Genomic DNA, 23,273 nt, shown 5'->3' with positions numbered 1-23,273 from the left:
TAATTTTACTCTTCATATTTGACACTTATTTTCATCTTTATTTAATATTAATCAGAGGGCTGAAATAATTACATTTTGATACTATTTGTATAAGAAATTAATAACTAATAAGATATCATTAGGACATGTATTTTACAAAAACGTGTACAAGCAGATCGTTCTGAAGAGAATATTTTGTTGTTGTATGTGTGTCATTGTACCCCGTAACAGTCAGTATCACCTTACACACACTCAGTCACAATCCACATCCACATCCACATCCACAATGAACAGGATCTTATGGGATTTCTTTTGTTTTCCACTCACTCACAAAAGAAAAAGGCATGATTGTATCAAATCATGTCTAGATAAGTGAAGCGAGTTTGTTTCATGATGACTAATATGTCTTCCTCTTCATTTTTTTTTTTTTTTTGAAAATGAATTTAGACTTCCTGCTCTAGAGAGATCACATACGTTCAGTAAAGAGAATGAGAGGGGGAGATGGAGTGAGTCATTAAAAGGCCCACACACAGAATATGAGTGCAAAGAATGGTTTATTCACAGAAATTCACTGTTCACTGTATGCAAATACATTTTTCCATCTCTGTTTAATACATTTCTTCATAATGAAATATTTTACTAACATTTTAACCACAAATAAGTTTCCATACGGGCCTAGTCATTAAAATCAATGGCTGAGCAAAAATATGATGTATATACACTGTCAATTTTTTTTTAAATATTATTTTAGAAAAAATAATACACATGAAGTGTAGTCACAAAAATACCCAGATAAACATACCCATTTATATAAAATCCATACAGAATCATTTAAAACATTTAAACCTTCATAAAAAGTTTTTTTAAGATCATAAAAAAACATATGTTCTGGTTAGTGTGTCCAAATCTCTAAATATAATTAAAGGTAACCAAGCTTTCATAATATATTGACCCAGTGTAACTACACTCTAAAAAATGCTAAAAGTGGAAAACCCTGATATTTGGGTTTTAAACCAACAACTGTGTTAAATATTTAACCCAACCTTCTGCAGTAACCCAAAAGTTTATATTTTTTAGAATGTAGAATGCAACCATTTTTTAAATTGTTCCTGCACCACTTTGATGTTAAACATATCTTATTTCAAACTAATTAAATCAATGCTTGATCTGTTTGAGCACTTTGAGTTCATGCTCTCAGCTGTCTCAAGACTGTTCACAATGATGTTTATGCAATTTTTTATTTAATTTGTACAGCAATGGAAAACAAAGTCCGAGTGAAAGTCCATAATGTCATATCACAGCACTTCAACATTAATCTATGAACACACATAAGTACATAACAATGTAAACGTACCTGAGATCACTTCTAACACCCATAAAACCACACCAAATCCCCACAGAGCGGAAAGAGTGGGTGGCACTGCCAACTAAAGGTCTAACACAATGTGTAATATCTGTACTGAAGTCAAAGTAAAAGCATGACAAAGGTTTAAGCAGTGGGTTGTGGTGGGAATGGCTACAATTAAAGTAAAGTATAAGTTTTGGTTTTATATTTTTTGTATAAATTTGACATGTAGTTAGGCTATTATTAATACTGGAAATAAATCTTATTTTGTAGGCTTACTTGTATATTTGTTAAACTGCATAATTTAAAACGAAATGGTGAAATACAATGTTATATGTGAACTAACCATTTAGAGACACATTCTGTTACTGACCCACATACAGGCAGTCACACATTAAAGTAAAAGTATACATACAGTAAGCTCTAAGTGTACAACATTTCTTTCTTTCAACCGGTCTTTCTAACCGTTCCTGAAAACCTAACCTTACACTCAACCCTAATACACAGGACACTGAATGCCGTGAAATCGAGGTGACGCAATGCCACACAGGTGTCTAGCTCTTAGTTCGCATGTGGTGCAGGTAAGCACGTGCCAGCTCTCAGCACAACCTGTTGATCTCTGTGGAGGCAGGCAGCAGGAGTTCTGCGCATGCGCGAGCGCCTTGCGTCCTGCATCACCTCGCTATATGAGACCGGGCGCGGATACAGATGCAGATTTCTTGAACAGCCGCACAAATGGATGGAACCGAAACGAACCGGAGAAACTGCGCGAAAATGGAGCAACAGAAGATGTTAGACTCCGGAGGAAACCAAAGTGGATCTAACGACAGAGTGACTCTCAAAAAAGAAATTGGACTCTTGAGCGCGTGCGCCATAATTATAGGTGAGATTGTTTCCTTATATTTAATATAGGCTACCACCGCGTGCGCTCAAACCAGCTTCAACTTTCTCTCGGCATGTTCGCGTGTCTGTCATTTTAGCACTCTCTGTTTCTCTTTCAGCTATATATCTTCAGCCCTGCCTCTTTCATATCCTTTATCTTTAATGACATCAGTCCACATCTGCTATCACAGATGCGCTTTGCTCTAAACGTCGAGCGTTTAATAAAGTATTAAAAACTAAGTCTCTAAACTTATATCGTCACGCTTTATAGCTGTTTTACTTCGTTAAGACAACAGTCCAAGTGTTGCTTGGTTTGCGTAGAGAAGAGCGTCTCGTGCCATGCCGCTATACTTCCATCAGACTCTGTTCATCCGAGAGCGGATTGCATCATTGAGGAAGAGAATGGGGCTGAAACTCAACTCCGCGCTTACGTGGCTACAACCCACTACACTGTGTCCTTCACGTGCCCTGAACAAACCCACCATATAAGACGCCACTGCTTTAAACACTGCGGTGGAAATATAGAATTAAAGTAGGCGGAAGTGTAGACTTTCGTGCAGACTAAGCAAAATCCTACTGCTTCCTTCGATGCAAACACAGATGTCTCGTGTTATAGATGTCATCTATCTATCTGTAGGGTCACACACACTGCAAGATGTGAATGTTCACTGTAGTCAGTAAATCATGGTAAAAGATTAAATTAGTTTTGGACAGCCTACATCACAATTCAGTATGTAGCCTACCATATAGCATCCTCAAAATTGAACACAAGTAAAAAAGAAAAAATAAAGAAAAAAAACATTTTTAGCCTTATATTATTAACCATATATATATATATATATATACATATATATATATATATATATATATATATATAGATATATACATACATACATACATACATATATATATACATATATATATATATATACATATATATATATATACATATATACATATATATATATATATATATATACACCTTATAACCTTATAGTAGTGTGCTAGCCACATCCATCCAGTGAATAATCCTCAGTGTGTACAGTATGTATATTCAGTGTATACAATACATTTTACAGTGTTTTAATGTAAACTGTTCATTGGAACGTGAGCTGATGATCTTCAGCAAAACAGCACAAGATATTTTGTTGTTCAGGTTAAGGCCATCTAATGGAAGCTTTAAAAAGATTGACACCATGCCTTTGTATTTTGTTGATTTAATTTGTAATGTGTTGTGTCTCTCTGGCTGTTCTTCCTTCTTAGCCCTATAGTATCAAGGAGATTAGTAGTCACACTTTTTACTCCAGTGAATATTTCTTGGCATACTTTTATTTTTTAAAGTCGGTTTCAAAACAGAAATGTACTTTAAAGTATTAGCTACAAAAAAACAACAACAACAAAAAACAACAACAACCAAACACTATTGTTGTCTTAAATAAAAGGTACAGTTCACACAAGGTTTTTATAGAGATATATAAACAATATTAAGGCGATAAAGGTTACGATATAATGTTAACCGTTAACTGTAGTATGATCAATTGAAAGTGGTTCCTTTTTTGAGGTCCTTTTTTCCTGTGGAGCATCAGTATACAGGTGCAGCTGTTGATTTCAGTTATTTGTATGGTTTAGTGGCTTTTACGGGTAAAGCCGGCACAGTTTTGTTCACAGCCCTTAACTACTATAGGTGTGTTCACAAATGTCATGTTTGGTTTGATTAAAACAAACTCTGGTGGGATTGCTCTGTTAGTTCGGTTCGTTTGAGTAAGTGTGAACGCTGTCATCCAAACCCTGGTGCGCATCAAACAACAAGTTTGACATTAATCTGACAAGGACCTAGGTATAGAGTAACGTATAAAATTGCAGATTACTGCAGATTCATCTTTTGAAGGATTTTCTAGGGGAAATAACTGCTAAAATTTAACTGGTGTCTTATTTACCTCCTAAGGGAAAGCTTCGCTGTTCTAGAATGTCCTCCTGATATTACTCAAGGTCAATGACAAATTTGATCTGTTACTTAACACATTTCTTTGCCAGTGCAGATTATTTTTATTCTTCAAGTAATGTGGACACAGTAAAACCTAATTTAACCTTGCTTATCAATTCTTTAGAGTTAAACTTTAATTAAATTAGTTGCTGACAGAAATTCGTTTGTCAATAGCCAATGCCAATACCCATATCTAGAGAGCAGAGTAACAAACAACCATGATGGCCTGGAACCACGATGATGTACACCGTGATTTAGTGATAGCAAATGACATGAACACTTTATTTAGACAGTATTTACTTAAAATTAACAAAGTTTTAAGATAGCAAAAAGGATTAAATATCCAGTGATAACACTGCCTGTAATTTTTGGTACTGACACAAGGCAAGAGGTGGAAAGTAACTAATTATAAATACTTTTGTACATATTTCAAAAGAAAATTCTGCTTTCTTGAGTAATTCTTTCTTTAATTGTACTTTTACTTTTACTTGAGTTAAATAAAAAGGTAAAATATTCAAATTCACTATTTTTATTTTTCACCAAAGTAGAAAGTACAAAAAAAGCTGGAATTTGATGTGCACTTTTCAAACTACTGGGGTGTAGCCCTGAGCTTCAGGCAGAAACAGACAGGTCTGACTCGTATCATATGGAAATATAATCGGGACTATTTTCAAAAGGAACTGCAAATTCTGTTTTCAAATGTGGACATATAAATAGTGACATAATCCAAATGCAATTCTTGCTTTACCATTTGCGTTTTCGCTCTCTGACCTGACAAAACACAGGTGGAATCGCAATTAATCTTGTAAAACAGACATTGCATGAAAATATCTAATGCATTGGTTCATAATGCTCAGATTGCCTCGTTTTGGGTAAAAATTTTACTTTTACTTATACTCAACTTAAATGTTTCCTTAAGTAGCAATATTTTCACTTAAGTAAATTAAAGTTTGTTGTATTCTTTCCACCACTGCACAGGCGGAGTTAATGCTTCTGTAAATCAGCCAAGTGCACATTGTTTTGTTATGAGCTGCATGACCAGTCAGAGTCAAGTGTGGTTTAGTGTGACCACATGGACTTTATTCAGGAGCTTTGAACCTTTGAGTGTTTTTGAGATGCGCTGGGCTCTGTCTCATCAACTTCATTGCCTTATCCTCTATGCAGGAAGCAAACATTCACATCCACTCACAATACTACCAAATTCTATTTCATGTGAACAACCGCAGACAAAGAGAGAACCCAAAAGCATTACATAGCTGTAGCTGAGCCTCATATAATTGAAACGCTTTTGTTTAAGCTGCCTAAGGCATAATCATTAAGGCACTGCATATGCTCTGGGTGTTGTGACTAAGATGAATATGCACTGATGCAGAACATTTACCTTTTACTGAATACTGGACTCTCATCTCAGATTTCGCAACTGATGTTGACTCTAAAGTTGTTGATCTTCTTTTTCGTGTCTGTTTGCCTGGAATGTGCCGCAGCGTTTTGACAGCTGCGAGAACAGATCTTTTAGAACACATAGTCTTGAACTGAGAAAACAAGATTGCAGATTACATTTTTTTTAAGATATTTCAAGTATTGAAGAGATAGACAGCACAACTGAAATCTTAAATAAATATACCCATGCACTTTGTACAAATAAAATCTTTAAAATGCTCTGATTGGAGAAATTGGATGAGATTTTGTATGTCTGTTTATTTCTGAAAACCAATCATGTCCTGAGGTGAAAGGCTCGAAATTCAGTCCAGTAATGTAGTTTATTTTAGATTGAACAATATATGAAGACTAAACTACCTATTACTCATTCTTCATTTTTTTTTGTTTATTTTAGGCAACATCATTGGCTCAGGGATCTTCATCTCTCCAAAGGGGGTTCTAGATCATGCAGGTAGTGTGGGGTTCTCACTCATTGTGTGGGTTCTAGGAGGAGGGATCTGTGCCTTGGGATCTCTTTGCTATGCCGAGTTGGGTGTCACCATCCCCAAATCAGGTGGAGACTACTCATACGTCACTGAGATCTTCGGGGGACTGGTGGGGTAGGTCTAGCGTTGCCCTCCAGAGCATTCATGTATAATAATAATAATAATAATAATAATAAACATTATTTTCTATAGTGCCTTTAAAAGGTACAGCTCAAAGTGCTTCAAACAGAATAAAAAGAGGTACAATAGAAATAATGGCAATAATAAGAAGAATATTATAAGAAAAAAAAACATAAACATGACAAAGAAATCTCTTAAAAGCTATTCTGACAAACTAGGTTTTAAGAGCAGATTTGAAAACACTAAAAGATTCAGCCTGTCTCAGACAGTAGAGCATGGCACTAACAATGCCAAGGTCATTGGTTCGATTCCCAGGGAATGCATGAACAGATGCAATACTGTTTTGGAAGAAAGTGTCAAATACCTAAATATCAATGTGGATGTCTCAGTTTGTGTGAGAAACACACAGGGGAACTTCTCCTTGGGGAGATTCACATGTGTTTACTTGCCTGCTCAGATGCAACACTTACTGTTTTGTATTTGTGATGATAACGATGGCCATTTGTTTATGTTTTCACAGGTTCTTGTTGCTGTGGAGTGCTGTGTTGATCATGTACCCAACAACTCTGGCTGTGATTGCTCTCACCTTCTCCAACTATGTGCTGCAGCCTGCCTTCGCTAACTGTATGCCTCCATACATCGCCACCCGGCTCCTCGCAACCACCTGTGTCTGTGAGTTAAGCACACACCATTAGTAATAATGCAGTCTTCTGCTTTAGCAGGTCAGCTACTGTCTTATGATGACCACTTAATTTTCTAAATATAGCAAATCACTTTATAGAAATGCAGAGAATAATAGGGATGCACCATTATAAAAATTTAGTCTGATAATTAACATTTTGGCCTATTATTATTTTAATGTTATAGTTGATACGCAAGAAACAGCCGATATATTAAATAGCAAATATATATATATATATATATATATATATATATATATATAAAATAATAATAATTATTATTTTTTTTTATAATCTTTAGTGAGTATTTGATAACAGCAAAGGTAGTCTTAATGTAAAAATAGAGGTAATGAACATTAACAATTATATATCCGATATCCATCAATGCTGTTACATTAAAAAACCTTTAACATGGTGTTGACATACTGAGTAGTGCACCCCTAGTCCATTCAAAATTGAATTCTGAGTATTAGACATTGTCACGATGAGTCTACTTTGTCCTTCATTCTGTCTTTCTCTCTTTCTCAATCACTCCCTTGTGTGCATACCACTTCAATCTTGATCCTAGAACTAAACCCTGGTGGGCACGTGGCAGGATATTTTTGGAGCTGGTGGAGATAAACCAGTCAAATGTATGTCTATGCGTGTGTGTATGTGTATTTGTTTCAGAGGAGCCCCGTGACTCAGCTGGTTTGGACCTGTCAGATCTGGACAGGGTCTCCCAGGAAGGAGTACTGGGGGTGTTTCAAAGTGAGGGCAGTGGTCCTACTGAGAGTGCTGGCTGAGTTGAGCCATCCATCCCTATTTTTGGCAGCAGAATCAAGAATTTGTCCTTAAGATCAGCCAACGAAGCTTTGAGTCAGACATACTCCCAAGAGCACAGTGACGAGGGCCAGTGGCTCTATTTAAGGAATACACCTCATGTATGTGCCCTATCAAAGGATGCTTGACCTGCATCCCAAATCACTGCGCCCTCTTCCGATTAGCCAATTATTCCGAGAACGCATTTGTTTGGGTCTGGTTAGATGGGTGGGGTTGGTATCGATGTCGTGGTATTAGGGCACCTGACCCTCAGGCTGTGTGGCATCAGACTCCATAATGGTGCCAGGCTTTGAGCCGGCGGAACATGTGGGCGTCTCCTCTGTATTGTGTATTGTTTGGGGACCTTACGGTTGCCCTAGTTACCCCAATGCTCTTTGATGGACAAGAGCGTAGAGGCGGGACTTTGTGAATGCCGCTAAAATACCATTAAACCTGACAAATTAGGAGCGAATTATGATCTTTTGATAAGCCACTAGGAGTGTGTGAGTCATGCTTAGAAAGGGCACAGTTCTAACACGAACCCTCCCACTGTCTGCCATTAACCTGTAGACCAAGTAAATACCCTGAAATAAGATGAAACATTCAATGCGTTTTTTTTTGTTATAACTACACAAAAGTAACTACATTAATAAAAAAAATAAAAAAATCTAAAATAAATATTGTCCGCAATATTTGTGAATTGGTGGGAAATTAAGTGTTCTTTCACCGTTCTCTAAAAATGAAAGATATTTAATTAAGTATACTGTATATCAAATGCAATGGCAAATACAACAATTGATTACTGAAATTCAGGAACATGCTTTGTAAATACACAACCCTAGCTTTTTTTAGCTGTCTGTGTTGATGCAGCAGTGGATATATTTAATGGTAAACTGATGCATTTGGAAACCCTTGCATGAACCCATAGTTATGTGCAAGTGAGTGTTCTTAGGTGCACTGTGTGAGAATTTGTCTGTATTGCAGCATGTGTTAAATTTGCCCTACCCTTTTGAATGTTCTGAATGAATGTCACAAGCTCTGTCTGCTGCAGTCAGATTACACACAGAGAGACACACACACACACACACACACACACACACACACACACACACACACACACACACACACACACACACACACACACACACACACACACACACACAGCTTGTGCTGGTCTGGACACACAAGCAAACACAGAGACCTTTGCTTAGCCTCTAACCTGCATTAACCTGCATAATTCACCTCAACTTAATCTCTCATTTGACTTGGAAAAAAAGATTTGTGCCACAATACGATTTTAAAACTGTATCTTTAAAAACAGGGAGTTTACTGTTCTAATGCTTTAAAGCTTTTTACTGGTTTATGAGTGTGTGGAAAGCTTCTCCTTTAAAGGCCACACACTCCAGTGATCTGTTCATGTGACTCAGCTCTTGTTGCTCATGTATGCAATATTATCTAAAAACATTTATAAATACATAAATCCCGCCAAAGAAGTGAATGGACAATAGAAAAGCAAAATACCATCCTAAAGATGATGAAATAAGACAATGCATTTTTATTAAATTTTTTAATTAATGTATTTATTTATATATTTTTAAAATAAAACTGTTTAAAAACCTGCCATTTTGTGTAGTTGTTTTTTAGTGCATCTTTTGTTGGCTTTATCGGTCAATTAGCTGCATAGGGATGCCCCTCTCTGGGGTTGTGAGTGGTTGTATTTTGGCAGATTTAAAGGCTGTTAGCACTTCATTAGAATTCTACTCTCATTAGCTTTGTGTTCATTTAACTTAATTTGGCCAACCTTAGTCACTTTTGCACTGTGATACAAAACAAGAAGGAGCTGGAGTCAGATCCGTTAAAGCCAAACAAGAGGAAACAAAACTCATGGCAAACACTGTAGTGCTCTGAAACCTATCATTTAAAATGGACAACACCTGTCACCACATTATGTGCGTTATAGTAAAGGGTTGTACAAAAAGTCATACAAGTTTAGAACAACATGAGAACAATATTCTCAGGTGAACTATCTCTTATATAAGTTGCTATGTTGCCCTTCTACCGTAAACTGGCAAAATTGGCAAATCTTATTATTATTACTAATAAATGTAACTATGATTTGAACATTGTGGCTTCGATCATACTGCTATTTCTGTCATTTTAAGATGCCTAAGAACACCTAAATCTGTGGAAAAAATTACAGTGACTCTTGAGGCATAGTCACATTGAACCAAGGAAGAACCATTGTTATACAATCATCGTATTATTAATTATTTTTTAAATGAAAAATACATTTGGATGCACTCTAGTGTAGGATTATTGTTTGCTTTTACCAGAGATGTACTTATATCTTAGTTAAGGACTGCGGGACTATATTCAAGAAGAAAGATTCACTGAATGCCGTCGGCATGAAGGTTGACAGGTGGTGTGTATTGAGCTCAGGATCACACGAGCTGATGAAGTTGTGCAGGTTAGCTGTTAGTTTGCAGGCCGTGAGCCGCTCTTTTTAGACTGAATACTCTCGCCAAAAATTCAGCTGGCGTCTGGGCAGTTTTGTTGTGGGGCATCGGAAGCTGTTTGTCTAAGGGGGTCTGACAGTTGCCCAGCATGTGTTTGCGTGTGTGGGCGGGTTATTCCGGCCATTGATGGATGAGTGGGGGTAACCCATCTCCCCTTTGACAAGGGTCTCCCTCGGCATGCCTGGGTATACTGTGCCATCAAGCCCTGGAGACGGACCTCTGTGTACCGGATCTACACCGGACCTGTTACACAATGTGGCTCAACACAGAAGCCACTAACCTCAAACACAGATGTACAGACAAGCAATGGCCTCTAATGCCTGTACTTCCGTCCGTGAATGTATAGTGTAGTTTTACTTTTTTAATCTGTCAGCTTTAGTCTGCTTTGTATTGATGCCCCTTGATAAAGTACTCTTTTTTGTTTCCAAAGAAGTCCCAACTGTAATGCATAAAGATATAAAATAAATCTGGTAATCTTGTCAGTCAATGGTTACCTTACAGGTATCCAAGTAGAGTGATATTATGAGGCAACTATACCTCTGCAATGAAATTGACTTTGGTTAGAGAAGTAGCTGTCAGCCTTTTGACTCCATGGCCATTATTTTTGTTTACCACAATATATGAAAACCTGACACTTCTAGTTGATGTAAATTACATTTCAGGATTCCTAAAGTTTTAAAAGTTGCATGTTTTTCAAGGCTCCCAATATTTTTAACCAATGAATTTGCATTATTTTTTTCAAGTCATTAGTGATTTACCATTTTTACCTGATGAAATATTTTAGAGCTTGACAAGCATAACTATAAACGTCCTCACACATTCAACTTCTTTTATTTCCTGCAAATTTCTTAACGTGTGAAAAATAAAGAGTTCATCAACTGATACGTAAACTGAATTAAAGTCTCACAAGCATTTGATAAACAGACATGGATTAACGAGTTAAGTTTGACATTCTACTATAAGATATTCCGAGACAAAAATAAAGTTACAGAGAAATTAAAATTAAAATAAGATTTTTTGTTATTTTATCTGATTTTAATGTGTACTTTATCATAAATTATTCAATTATCTTGAGGTTCCATTGGAAGCAGAGGTGGAAAGAGTACAAAAATATTCTACTCAAGTAAAAGTACCATTACATTAATGAAATTTTACTTAAGTACAAGTAAAAGTACCAGTCTAAAAATCTACTCAACTAAAAAGTAGCTCATTTAAAATGTACTCAGAGTAAAAATTACTTAACAGTGTCAAACTCAGTTCCTGGAGTTTAGATATAATCCTAATTAACCACACATGATCCAGCTAATCTAATCATTTAGACTTATTTTAAAATTACATGATATGTGTGCTGGAGCAGGGTTAGAACTAAACTAAAGTTTGACACCCCTGGGATAGGCCTGTTAATCTCAAGCTAGTTGTTTTTAATTAAAGGAATCAGTTATTTTGAATAATAAGACATTTGGGCTGTTACCAGGTAAATCAGTATCAACAAAATTTATCTTTTCAATGCAGAGGAAACGCAGAAAGTGCGTTTAGATGTATTTACAGACTGTTTAATGTAGGACATGAATGCATTTAGCCTGCAGTTACAAATGCATGAATAATGTTTTGATATACAAGACATAAAATGTTGAATACGCACTTGAAATTATAAGACATTAATTATTAAGAAAAAATCTTAAGTATACTGTGTATACTTCTAAGTAAATGTGAAATTAAAATGGCCAGTATGTGTCAGCAAGTCACTGTTAATATGTGAATCATTGCGATTGAACCGAATCATTTAAACATTTGATCCATTCAGGAACTAAACACTGTCATGTTGCTCAGAGACGCAAAACTGTGCTTTGGTGGCTGTTTTTGGAATTATTTTTTGCTGTAGAAATAGAGCAGAAACAGGCAATATGTCATCTAAAACGCAAGTCTCTTAATTAACTTGTTTACTGAACTGTTGTAAAAAAAAAAAAAAAAATCTATATGTAATCATGCTGATTTTTGGAGGAAAAAAATGCATTCTTTAAGTGATATTGATTTACTATGTGACATTATACAAATATATACATTTTCTGCCCATATCTTCAATTTTGTAATCATTCTAAATGCATTTTGCCAGACTGAATCACACAGTAAAAGAACACACTCTAAATGCGCGTACACATCATTAAAACAACAATTTATGATATTATCGCAGACGATACTGTATATATCAGTACATTCCGCATTACTGTCGTTTTGGCTAATTTGTGCAAAAACTCTTACTAAAATGTCAAAGCTTCATTTTAACCACCAATGCAACGATGCAACTATTTAGCTTACCTATACATGCTTGTGAAGGGTTAATGTCTTGTCGAGATTTTATAAGCTGCTATTTTGGTCTCCCTAGGTAAGCACTGCTTACACTGCATAATAAAGCATAAATATGGCAAGGGATTCACTTCATTTCCTTCGAGTACAACTTCAGAATATGACGGGGTTTTGTTTTCAGCGGTGTCTGCACCACTAACGCCTGTTTTGTCCGTCTGCATCTTTCTTGTGATTTTAGCGCCAGTTTGCCCTCCTTCCCATTATTTACTGACGTAGTTTCCAGGGAGCGTTTTTTTTTCTTTTTCTTTTTTTTACTCAGTTAATAATGTGTTATAAAATGTAGCGAAGTACAATACTTCAAACAAAATATACTTAAGTAAAAGTAAAACTACAGATTTTAAAAAAGCTACTCAATTACAGTAAAGCAAGTAAATGTAATTCGTTACTTTCCTCCTCTGCTTGGAAATTTGCTGAGTGGGCCCCGGCCATTAGTCGAGAACCACTTAGCCATGAATGGGTTAGTGTTTTGCCTGCAGCAGTAAAATAAGTTTCATCTGATCTTTATTTGCCCTGTTTAAACTAATAAAAATGGACCATGTGACCAGTTAGTGCTGCTCTGCCAACAAAATCACACTTCTTCCATTGCTTTCACAACCTGATTTGTCCCCATGACACTTAAGAGTTTTTTTTGGAAAAAGCTCTTTGTTTAAAACATCTGAAAAAATGTAAAAGTGTGAGTTTGGAATATGTGAATGAATAACTGTGTTCACTGTGTGTGTTTACAGTGTTCCTGACTTGGGTGAACTGCTCCAGTGTGCGCTGGGGCACACGGATCCAGGATATTTTCACTGTGGGGAAACTGCTAGCCCTTGTCCTCATCATTGTAGTGGGAATGATCCAGATTGCCAAAGGTGTGTCAATTACACTTTACACTTATGTTCTTGCCAGCATTTGTCTTAAATGAAACATGCTACTCTGAAAAAACGATGCAGATTATGTAAATGTGCAGTGACATTAATTATTAAATATTAGGGGTATCACAATTCTATACTGTATTGATTTTCCCTTCACTTTCAGTTGATAGGCCAAACTGTAGCACAGATAAGCAATGTAAAGCATTTCCTGAACAAAGTGTGCCTATGTAAGGATACATTCAGTCCAAAATATGATGAAAAAAAACTTTATATATTCCCAATGATATTGCTAAGTTTGTAACCCACAGCAGAGTTAAGAGATAAATGTGAAAAATAAGCAATAGGCAAAGTATAGAAAGGAGAAAGGTTTGATAAACTCACATCTGTGAATAATTCCCACAGTCGAATGCCATGAATCATCAAACACTCCCAACATTAAAGCCAGCTGCTGTCAGCTGAAACAGACCAGTTGCCTATTGTCTAATGAATAAAGAGCAAAAGATTCACCTTGATTGGGCACAGACCACTGAAATAATCCAGTAAACAAACAAATAAAAGGCTATTTTGAAAAAGAGAAAAAACCCATCTAAACCCATCTCTTTTTAAGATTTAATCCTCTTGGAATATGCTAACATCTCATGAATAAATAAGAATTCTGTCATTATTTACTAATAATAATTTGTTCTTCTGCAGGATCTGGGGAAAACATTCCTTTAACTCTATTTTTTTTCAATAGTGACATCTAGTGGTAGATCTTGTATTATGTGTTTTGAAGCAGGGGTGCATTGCCCTAAAGCTAATCTTTAGCCAACTCTGGTCGTTTATTCCATTGAACTCTATTGGTGAAGAAGAAACTTGTGACTACAGTTGCTTTCAGGGAAACACACCCCTGATATTTACTTGTTCAAAGTGATTTACACCCTGCAGTTAAGTGCTTTGCTTAAGGGCACAATAAAATCACCCCTAGGTTCATAAATCACCTCTTCTAAAACTTGAACCAATGACCTTTAGGGCTGCACTACACAACTTTTAAAATCTAAACAGATTTCGGCAAAAACACTTGCCGATATCAGACATCATGCATGTGCCGACTTTGGAAATGTCTACAGAGTAAGGTAACCAGACGTGCCACTTCCCTGGGACACGTTCTGCACAGGATTTCTAAAATTGCTTAAAATAACGATTAAAATAACGTTGCAATGAAGTATAAAGCTGACTCATTTACTTTAGGCAGTTCACAAACAAACTAAGCTAAGACTGTAGAAAAAATGGCAATTTTAGCCACAATTTGCAGAATAGTTTTAACGATGTGAACTTTGCATGACTGAGTGCTGTTACAATAAAGCAGTGATGCTTAGTCATGCTCTGTTGTGTACTGTCCTGGGTCTAGAGTTGCAGGTAATGGCTGTGACCCATTATGGGAAGACTTTACCATTTTATTAAGCGAGTTTGTCTCGAGGCATTTCCTGAACTGACAAGAGAAAGAATTGAGTAAACGAGAGAGCAAAGCAGTGCAGTTTCACACTTGAGTGACAGGAGAGAGAAAGGCATTTTGGAGGCTTTGACTATCTTATGGAATAATGAAATCAAATTGTTGATGAATATTAAATATACAGCATTTTATGCCACAGGTACAACCCCGAGGTCATAAGCATATTTTCTGTATTTTCTCTCTAGGACACTATGATGCATTGGAGCCCCAGACAGCGTTTGAATTCATGAAGGATCCATCAGTGGGGCAGATTGCTCTGGCCTTCCTGCAGGCCTCATTTGCCTACAGTGGATGGAACTTCCTGAACTATGTCACTGAAGAGTTGGTTGAGTCTCGCAAGTAAGTCTTTTAAAGTCTATGTCACAATCATGGCTGGCCCATCTAACAGGCAATACAGGCAGATGCCTGGGGGGCCTGGCGGGGAGATGGCCGTGTTTTAGTATGGTTACTACAGAGTAAATATTCTTTGTTCTCCTTTAACCAAATGCAGTTGAACAACAGCTGTACAGTACTGTGCACAAACAGGAACGCATGCATGGACCTTCTTTAACACACAAACCACAGTGACCGTAAGACTTATCTAAAAGAAGCTTTCAATCACCAAATCGCAAATAACTGAAAAATTCCTTCAATCACCAAGTGACAATAAATACAGCAACCATATAAATAAAGGCAGCCACTAGAGAAACAAAAAAGTATTGTAATCTGCATGATATATTCACGCCGCGTAGCTTCAAGTACTGTATTGTTCACAGATTCCAAACCATCCTCAAAAGTGCTCAAGTTGTCGGAAATGCACAAAATAGGTCACAGAAAGGATTACTTTGTGGCCGTTTGAGATGCTTTCTGTGTTTCAAGCACGTTTGGATGGCAGCGCTTCTTGTTGCCAAAGACTGGTCATGTTTTCTCAAGAATAATCTGGGCAACAAATTAAAAGATGCAAAAACTCTGAGCAAAAATGTGGCCAATTAATCTGGACATTAACCAATCTGCTCTGTAATGTAATGTGTACATATTCATTACTTATATTTAATAGTTTATTAGTTATTAGTGAATGAAAAAACTCTTGTGTGATATAACTTGTCTTTGTTTTTTGCTGGTTTTTATTGTATTTGTTAGATTTGTATTTTGTTTATAGTTTTTGCCATGAAAATAGCCTTTGATGCTGACATGGCATTATATATATATATATATATATATATATATATATATATATATTAGTTATTAGTGTATATATGTAGGACCTATGTAAATTAATTATTTAATTTTTTCCTACTTGATTTTCACTGATTTAAAATTTCAGTTCAGTTTTGCCCTTCTATAAATAGTTCTCCCCCACTTTTTGTCTACACGTTTTACATACATTTATTCTGCTTCAGGAATGTACTTAAAGGGTTAGTTCACCCAAAAATGAAAATTAGCCCATAAATGGCTCACTCTTAAGACATCCTATGTAAAGTCATCCTATATGACTTTCTTCTTTCAGACAACTATTAATCAAGAGTTATATAAAAAATTGTCTTTGATCTTTCAAGCTGTTTAATGCCACTCAGCGGGTGTTGCATGCATAAGTCCAAAAGAAGTTAAATAAAAAGCACCCATCCATAAAAAAAAAAGTGTCTCACACGGTTCCGGGGGTGAACAAAAGACTCCTGTAGTGAATAGATGCATTTTCTGTTAGAAAAATATCCATATTCAAAACATAATAATCACTTTAATGTAGCTTGTGCCAACAGTTATACACAGAAGCAGTTCCAGGAACATGACGTATGAGGTCAGTCATCTGTCATATGAGGTCAGCGTTACTCATGCGCCAGTGAGTCTTGAGAAAAGCAACGTTTGCTAACAGGAGCAAAGGAAGCAAAGTTTCCTTACTTTAGCAAAGGAAAACCAGTCACCTCTTGGCTTATATCGAAATACTCTGACATTCTTCTTTACAAATCCTTGTTTTGTACGAATTAGTGACTGCGCTTCTGCGTCCATCACTAATGAGCGGTACATGTGCAAAGCCGAACTGCTAGATTCAAGTTATTATTACGTTTTTGAATATAGATTGTTATTCATACAAAAACGCATTGATTGGCTACAGGAGATCTTTGTTCACCCCCCAGAGCCATGTGAGACACTTTTTTTAATGGATGGGTGCTTTTTATTTAACTTCTTTTAGAGTGATGCATGGAACACCCGCTGAGTTTTATCAAACAGCTTTGAAGAACAAAGACCATTTTCAATATAACTCCGACTGGATTCGTCTGAAAGAAAAAAGTCATATAGACCTAGGATGACTTGAGGGTGAGTAATTTATGGACTAATTAAAATTTTTGTGTGACCTAACCCTTTAAATGAAAATCTGTTATTTTGCATCTACTATACAGTGTTGTTATTGGTAACTAAAACTACTCAAATTTGACTACTTAATTGCTAAAACTATAACTAAAAAGTTTAATAAATGTATTTAAACAAATAAATAAGCACAAAACAATTACTAAATAAAAATAAAATTAATTATGAAAATATAATTTTTTTACATTTAAATAATAATAATAATAATAATAAAAATATAAAAACGGTAGTAAAATAATACTGTTTCTTATCAAGCATGTTGGTACTGTCAAGGCACCTTTTCTTGAACTAAAAGTATGCATTATACTATGTACATAACACTACTTAAAGTCATGAAACAGAAGTAGCGATTGTCTTTTTTTTCTCTGCTGTGACATCTATCTGAGTGAAACGGCATCTGAAATGAGAGGGCGGGACTTGAAATTGTGGCGTTGCTAACAAAATGGAGGCAGATCTGAATGCTAGTTTGCAGTTAGTTGTGATGGTAATATCCTCATAATATCTTTTCAATTTTTAAGGGTAGTGTACTCCCTCATGGCTTGCATCAGCACTGATCAATGCATTAATTTCTATAAAGTGAAGCATTAGCTTCAGGTTTTCCCTCTGCGTTCACTCTCATGCCACTAGCTCCACCCTTGCTCCATAGCTCGTGACCAGAAGAGAAGATGAGTCGTTTTGAGGGGGAGGGGAGGTTAACGTTTTTTATTAAAGATTACGAGGGCAAATTAGTTTTAAAAAAATAATGAAGTGCACAGATAAATTATTTATAATGAACACTACAGTATTCCATTTAAAAATAAGAATTTTCAATTTTGATTTCATGGTGACTTTAAAATACAGTACCTTAGGTAACTCTTACAGCATATATTTTATGGTGCGGTTTCTATTCTAGGAACCTTCCACGTGCAATCTACATCTCAATCCCCCTGGTGACGCTCGTCTACACTCTCACCAACATTGCGTACTTCTCCTCCATGTCCCCTCAAGAGCTGCTGGATTCGAACGCTGTCGCTGTGGTGAGTTTCTCTGATCTCTTCTGGCTTATTCTGCTAAAACAATGATTCGTCTATTAAGTACTTTGATAAATTAGCATCTGTTTTTGGTGTGTTGTGTTGCAGACATTTGGAGAGAAGCTGCTCGGAGTGTTTTCCTGGGTTATGCCCATCTCTGTAGCTCTTTCCACCTTTGGAGGGATCAACGGATACTTGTTTACATCTTCTAGGTAAAGAAACGTTTGAGTATAAACTGGCCTAATACAGCAACCGTTAACACTTCAAACTAAAATTGGCTTCATTGTGCATCCTCCACAGGTTGTGTTTCTCAGGCGCCAGAGAGGGTCACCTGCCCTACCTGCTGGCTATGATCCACCTTAAGAGCTGCACACCAATCCCTGCACTACTCGTTTGTGTGAGAAAGAAAGAGCTATTCACACACAAAGCACATGCAACACAACACTGCTTTCAGTCTGCATGATTTGGTTGATCCAATTCAGACCTAAATGCGTTCCAGAATGATTTGTGTATAGAACACACAAACCGCATTTAGAGGTAATAGAAAACTCATGTGATTGTATTGAATTTGTTGTATGAACACCAGCTAATCTGTCCTGTTGTGTTCCAGACAACAATAAAGGACAACTTACTCAACTGTCAGTCAACCACAGTAGTAAAACAGTGTTAAAACATAATTAGATAAGTGCCCCTTTTACAAAAAAATAACTGTCCAGTTGAAACATTTGGAAAAAGCCTGTTTATATGTTATTTTACGTTTATTTGCTTGACATCAGCATTCAATGACTCAGATCAAGCACATTTAAAGTTCAGTTAAAATAGCAGATAGATTAAAATATGTCCCAAAACATCTTGTTTATGGTGAGAGTATAATTTAAAAGTTCTTTTGGAAGTATATATATATCTATATATATATATATTATTTTTTTTATTTATTATTATTTTTTTTTTACTTTAGACAAGTGGTTCTCAATCAGGACTTATATTAAACATCAAATATAATTAGCTAAAAAAGACTTTAAACTGAGATTTATTATATTTTTCCCCTCAATAACTCGTGTATTTATCAAAGAACTTTAGAATTACAATCTTGAATATTCTGGAATCACAAAAATTAATCTTGGTTAATTAAATAATCATTAGCTATGTTCCCATTTATTTAACTTGTGCAGGAAAATTTGAATATCGCATAAATGATTTGCAAATAAATCACTTTTTCATCTCATTTGGTAAAAATAACAAATTTGTCACTTTCTTGGAAACTTGTACAAAGTATCAATATAAATTGCTGCAAATAGGGAGGCCTATGGCTCATAATTCCTATATAAGAAGTGATTATACCAAATCATTTTAATGTTAGACTTTGGCTCAGGCATTTAAACATGATTAAAATTATATTTGAGATGGTGTGCGATGAGATCAGTGTGCTTGTTAGTTCAGTTATCCAATCACGTGATCTGTGGAAGCAAAGAGTTTTTTGTTGCGCATCAAGGAATCTATTCGGTGAATTTGTTTCCATCATTGTTTTTTCTTATTGGATAAAGAAATTATCTGCCTAAATTGAGAACATACTGATTTTTTTGCACATTTCCATTCCTTGCTGTTTCCAATTTTTTTAAGAAATATCTTAAAATTGGCATACAAATACCTGGATGGGTTCAAAATGTTGTCAGTAGGGCTGCAACAAACGATTATTTTGATAATCGATTAATCTAATGATTATTAGAATGATTAATTGACTGATCATTCATTATTTCGCTGATTAATCAGTAGACATTTATTGATTATTCCACTTTTCCAGTTAGTTAAAATATTGAGTTATACTTATTTTAACAAATAAATTAAGGTAATCACTTCAGCTTTTGAAAGTCATATTATTTAATTACAGTTATCCAATTCATTTATACAAATAAATATATTTGGCACACAAAATAAGATGGCAGAGAAAATCTCTTATTGTCCATTTGATTATTTCGTTACCTAAAATATATTTTTGTGAGTCATATTGATAAGAAACTAAATTATTTAGTTACCTAAAATATATTTTTGTGAGTCATATGGATAAGAAACTAAATAAAGGTTAAGTGATAAGACATTTTATTTTTTGGATTAACTAATATTCACAACATAATCTCTCTCATCCAAACGCTTCTCAGCAGCCTCAGGTTTGGCTGCCTTTGCTATAGCACTGCCATGCGTTGTCTTCTCTTGATTTGCTTCAGGAGAGCTGAATTACAGTTGCGCTACAGCGCTACACTGGTCAAACCGCGTTATTGCAGGCTCTTACATTAGGTCATATGACATAAAACGACTACTTGACAACAACAATATTTGTTGACAATTTTTTATTATTATACGATAATGTTGACTAATCGTTTCAGCCCTGGTTGACAGAATTACATAAGAAATATCAGAGAATAAAATATCTCTGGCCAATATGGGCCTTCAAATATTGTGTTGGACAGTGGGGGCCTTTGAGTCAAATAGATTGAGAACTGCAGCATACAGCATGTCCTTCTCTCTTGTACTCCATAGTGTACGGCTACCATAGTGATCCTGTGCATCGGGGACACGCATAACCTGATAAACTATGTGTCTTTTATAAACTACCTCTCATATGGAGTCACTATAGCTGGGTTGCTGTACTACAGATGGAAGAAACCCAAACTGGTCCGACCCATCAAGGTACTTCAGTCGCCACATACAGACCTCATCATGAAGTTTGATTTAGATTGACCGGTCAGTGTTCAAGTGGTGTTCACCTCCCTCTTCTTCTCTAACTTCGCGCAGGTAAACTTGTTGGTGCCTTGCAGCTATCTAGTGTTCTGGGCAGTGTTACTGGGCTTCAGTCTGTACTCGGAGCCAGTGGTGTGTGGCATGGGCCTGGTGATCATGCTCACTGGAGTCCCCATCTACTTCATTGGAGTGCAGTGGAAGAACAAACCACACTGGATTTCCAGAACTGTGGGTGAGTAAGACCAACCAAAATGGCTTTGCATTGTTTTGTTAGCACTCTGCATGAAAAACCATCTGACATTTGTAAATGTGCATGTTTTTCAGAGAGAGTCACCTATCTGGGGCAGAGGTTGTGTTATGTGGTCTTCCCACAGGACGACCCTTCTGAAATACAGCCTCTTACAGAGAAGTCAGAGCTGTGAGCATCAACAGAGGACTAGCAAAGACCTGTTTTCCATCCGTTCTTGAGTGTTTTTGTTTTCCTTGTCTGATGCTGTGCGTGAGGAGATGATCTCCAGACGCTCCTCTGAGACTCAGCCATCACAGCAGAAGAAACACAAGTTAAATGTTTTCTCGTCTCGCTCAGACGTCAGATTTCTTAGTTGTAATTGTTCTCCCCTCACTTCATCTTGTTATTGAACGCACCCTCCTCCTGTCTTGTCGGAGATTAATTCCCTTGACCTCTTCATGTTTTCTCTGGGAGTTGTTCAGTTTTTAAGAACTGTTGTTGTATTCTCATGTGCCTTACAGGATCTTGTTCTGTTTTTGAGGTTTTTATCTTTAAGTAGATGTTTTATTAGTAATCGAGCAGAAGGGGGACTTGTTAAAGCCTGTTTACCTCTTAACCCAGTCTGATATCTAAACTCCATTTGTGAGTCTGAACTTTTTCACCTAGAGGATTAGGCCTTGTCCTCTAGTCCTCCTAATAATTACTGACTCCCTCAAGCAAAAAAGTAGGAACGTATAGCTGCGCTTAAAATGTCTATGCAATAATAGTCTAGGCACTTTAATATACTTGCAATTTTTTAGCTCATATTGCACGATAAATTTATTGCCATGCTTCCTGAATAAGCAACAATCTCCTGCCACTGTTTAACAGAGGCTCTGCCCCAGCACTTATTAGCACTGCCAATCTCTTAGCCTCATGCTAATGATAGGAACAATGGGATGTTCCAGGTTCATTCTTCTCGGATTACGTTAATTTACATAAAAAGGACATTTCCAAGAAATCCTCTTAGCCAGACATTTTCAACTGTTGTCTGAAAAGTAAAAGAATGCCTTTAGATAACCAAGGCATTTTCTATTTTGACTGGGATGCATTTATTTTGGGCACTGACCATGGATGTTCCACTGAGCTATGGACCAGCGATTCATATCAACTTCTTCATTTTAAACTGACCACCAAAGTCCGTCAAACATATTTTGAGAGTTTGGATCTGAAGAAGTTATGATTAGAGAGTTTGCACTTGAACGTCACTTGAGCGCTCTCTTCTGGTTAGATCTTTCTTGACACCCAATCACAACCTTTATGAACCCCCCAGTGCTCTTCTCTTTCCATGGGTCCAGATCAGTGTCTCTCAGACTAGCAGTGTTCATGCTCACACGGCCCACAGTGGCACAGTACGTTGAAATTCACAGCACAGTGAAATCTTAATGTAAATATTGCTTAAAATGTTTCAAATACATCAGGGATTCATTGTGAGATCGCATTCCTGACATTAATAAAGTGTGAGGCGTATGTGTTAAATTTACATATTATCCATATCGTATGCACTATAGATATGTATGCTGATATACTTGTGTTTTGTAAAAAAAAAAAAAAAAAAAAAAAAAAAAAATATCAATTTATCATTAACAACATTAGCACATTAAATTTAATTCTAGAAAAGGTTGCAAGTAATTGTGTGTTGTGTTTGAGTAAAGACACTTGTCAGCCACATATGTCACTGAGTCTGCCACAATTCAGAAAAGTAGCCTTTATATTACATGTAAAACATTCCCAGACATTCCCATACTAACTCTAGAATCCTAACTAGGATCTTAATACATTTAACAGGAAGTATCTGTTATATGGCCATGCAAAGGAGTTACTTGTTTGCATTAAGGAAGATAAGGTTTATGAATGACTACACTTCATCAGATAACAATAAGTTAGTCTGAATATCTAAATGAAAAAATGTGTTTTTAATGCAAGGTATGGGTAAACACAATTTTTTAATCCTCAGCAAATGAAATGAATCAA

The 23,273-nt window shown here is 36.1% G+C and overlaps 1 protein-coding gene and 1 long non-coding RNA gene across 2 annotated transcripts; one reads left to right on the top strand and one right to left on the bottom strand.

Annotated features, from left to right (window-relative positions):
- Positions 1–1,978: 1,978 nt before the first annotated feature.
- slc7a10a (solute carrier family 7 member 10a) lies at positions 1,979–21,490 on the top strand. Its single transcript, XM_059532277.1, has 11 exons — positions 1,979–2,207; positions 6,025–6,229; positions 6,756–6,907; positions 13,322–13,447; positions 15,128–15,281; positions 18,178–18,301; positions 18,404–18,507; positions 18,596–18,692; positions 20,831–20,980; positions 21,086–21,263; positions 21,356–21,490. Exons 1-11 carry the CDS (start codon positions 2,060–2,062, stop codon positions 21,451–21,453), a joined length of 1,536 nt encoding a protein of 511 aa, XP_059388260.1. The 5' UTR covers positions 1,979–2,059; the 3' UTR covers positions 21,454–21,490.
- Positions 20,068–20,481, bottom strand: LOC132122250 (uncharacterized). The gene is made up of 2 exons (XR_009426354.1): positions 20,329–20,481; positions 20,068–20,275 (listed from the first exon to the last, which is right to left on the bottom strand). It is a non-coding gene; the product is annotated as an uncharacterized LOC132122250 (long non-coding RNA).
- Positions 21,491–23,273: the final 1,783 nt, after the last annotated feature.

The sequence above is a fragment of the Carassius carassius genome, chromosome 3 (assembly GCF_963082965.1).
Source record: "Carassius carassius chromosome 3, fCarCar2.1, whole genome shotgun sequence".
Lineage (NCBI taxonomy): Eukaryota > Metazoa > Chordata > Actinopteri > Cypriniformes > Cyprinidae > Carassius > Carassius carassius.
This window is presented reverse-complemented; position numbering and strand designations above follow the sequence as displayed.

Coding starts and splice junctions, on each gene's coding strand:
- slc7a10a (XM_059532277.1), top strand. CDS start 2,060: ATGGATGGAACCGAAACGAACCGGAGAAACTGCGCGAAAATGGAGCAA. Junction 13,448..15,127: donor AATGATCCAGATTGCCAAAG/GTGTGTCAATTA, acceptor TTTTCTCTCTAG/GACACTATGATGCATTGGAG. Junction 21,264..21,355: donor CTGGATTTCCAGAACTGTGG/GTGAGTAAGACC, acceptor CATGTTTTTCAG/AGAGAGTCACCTATCTGGGG.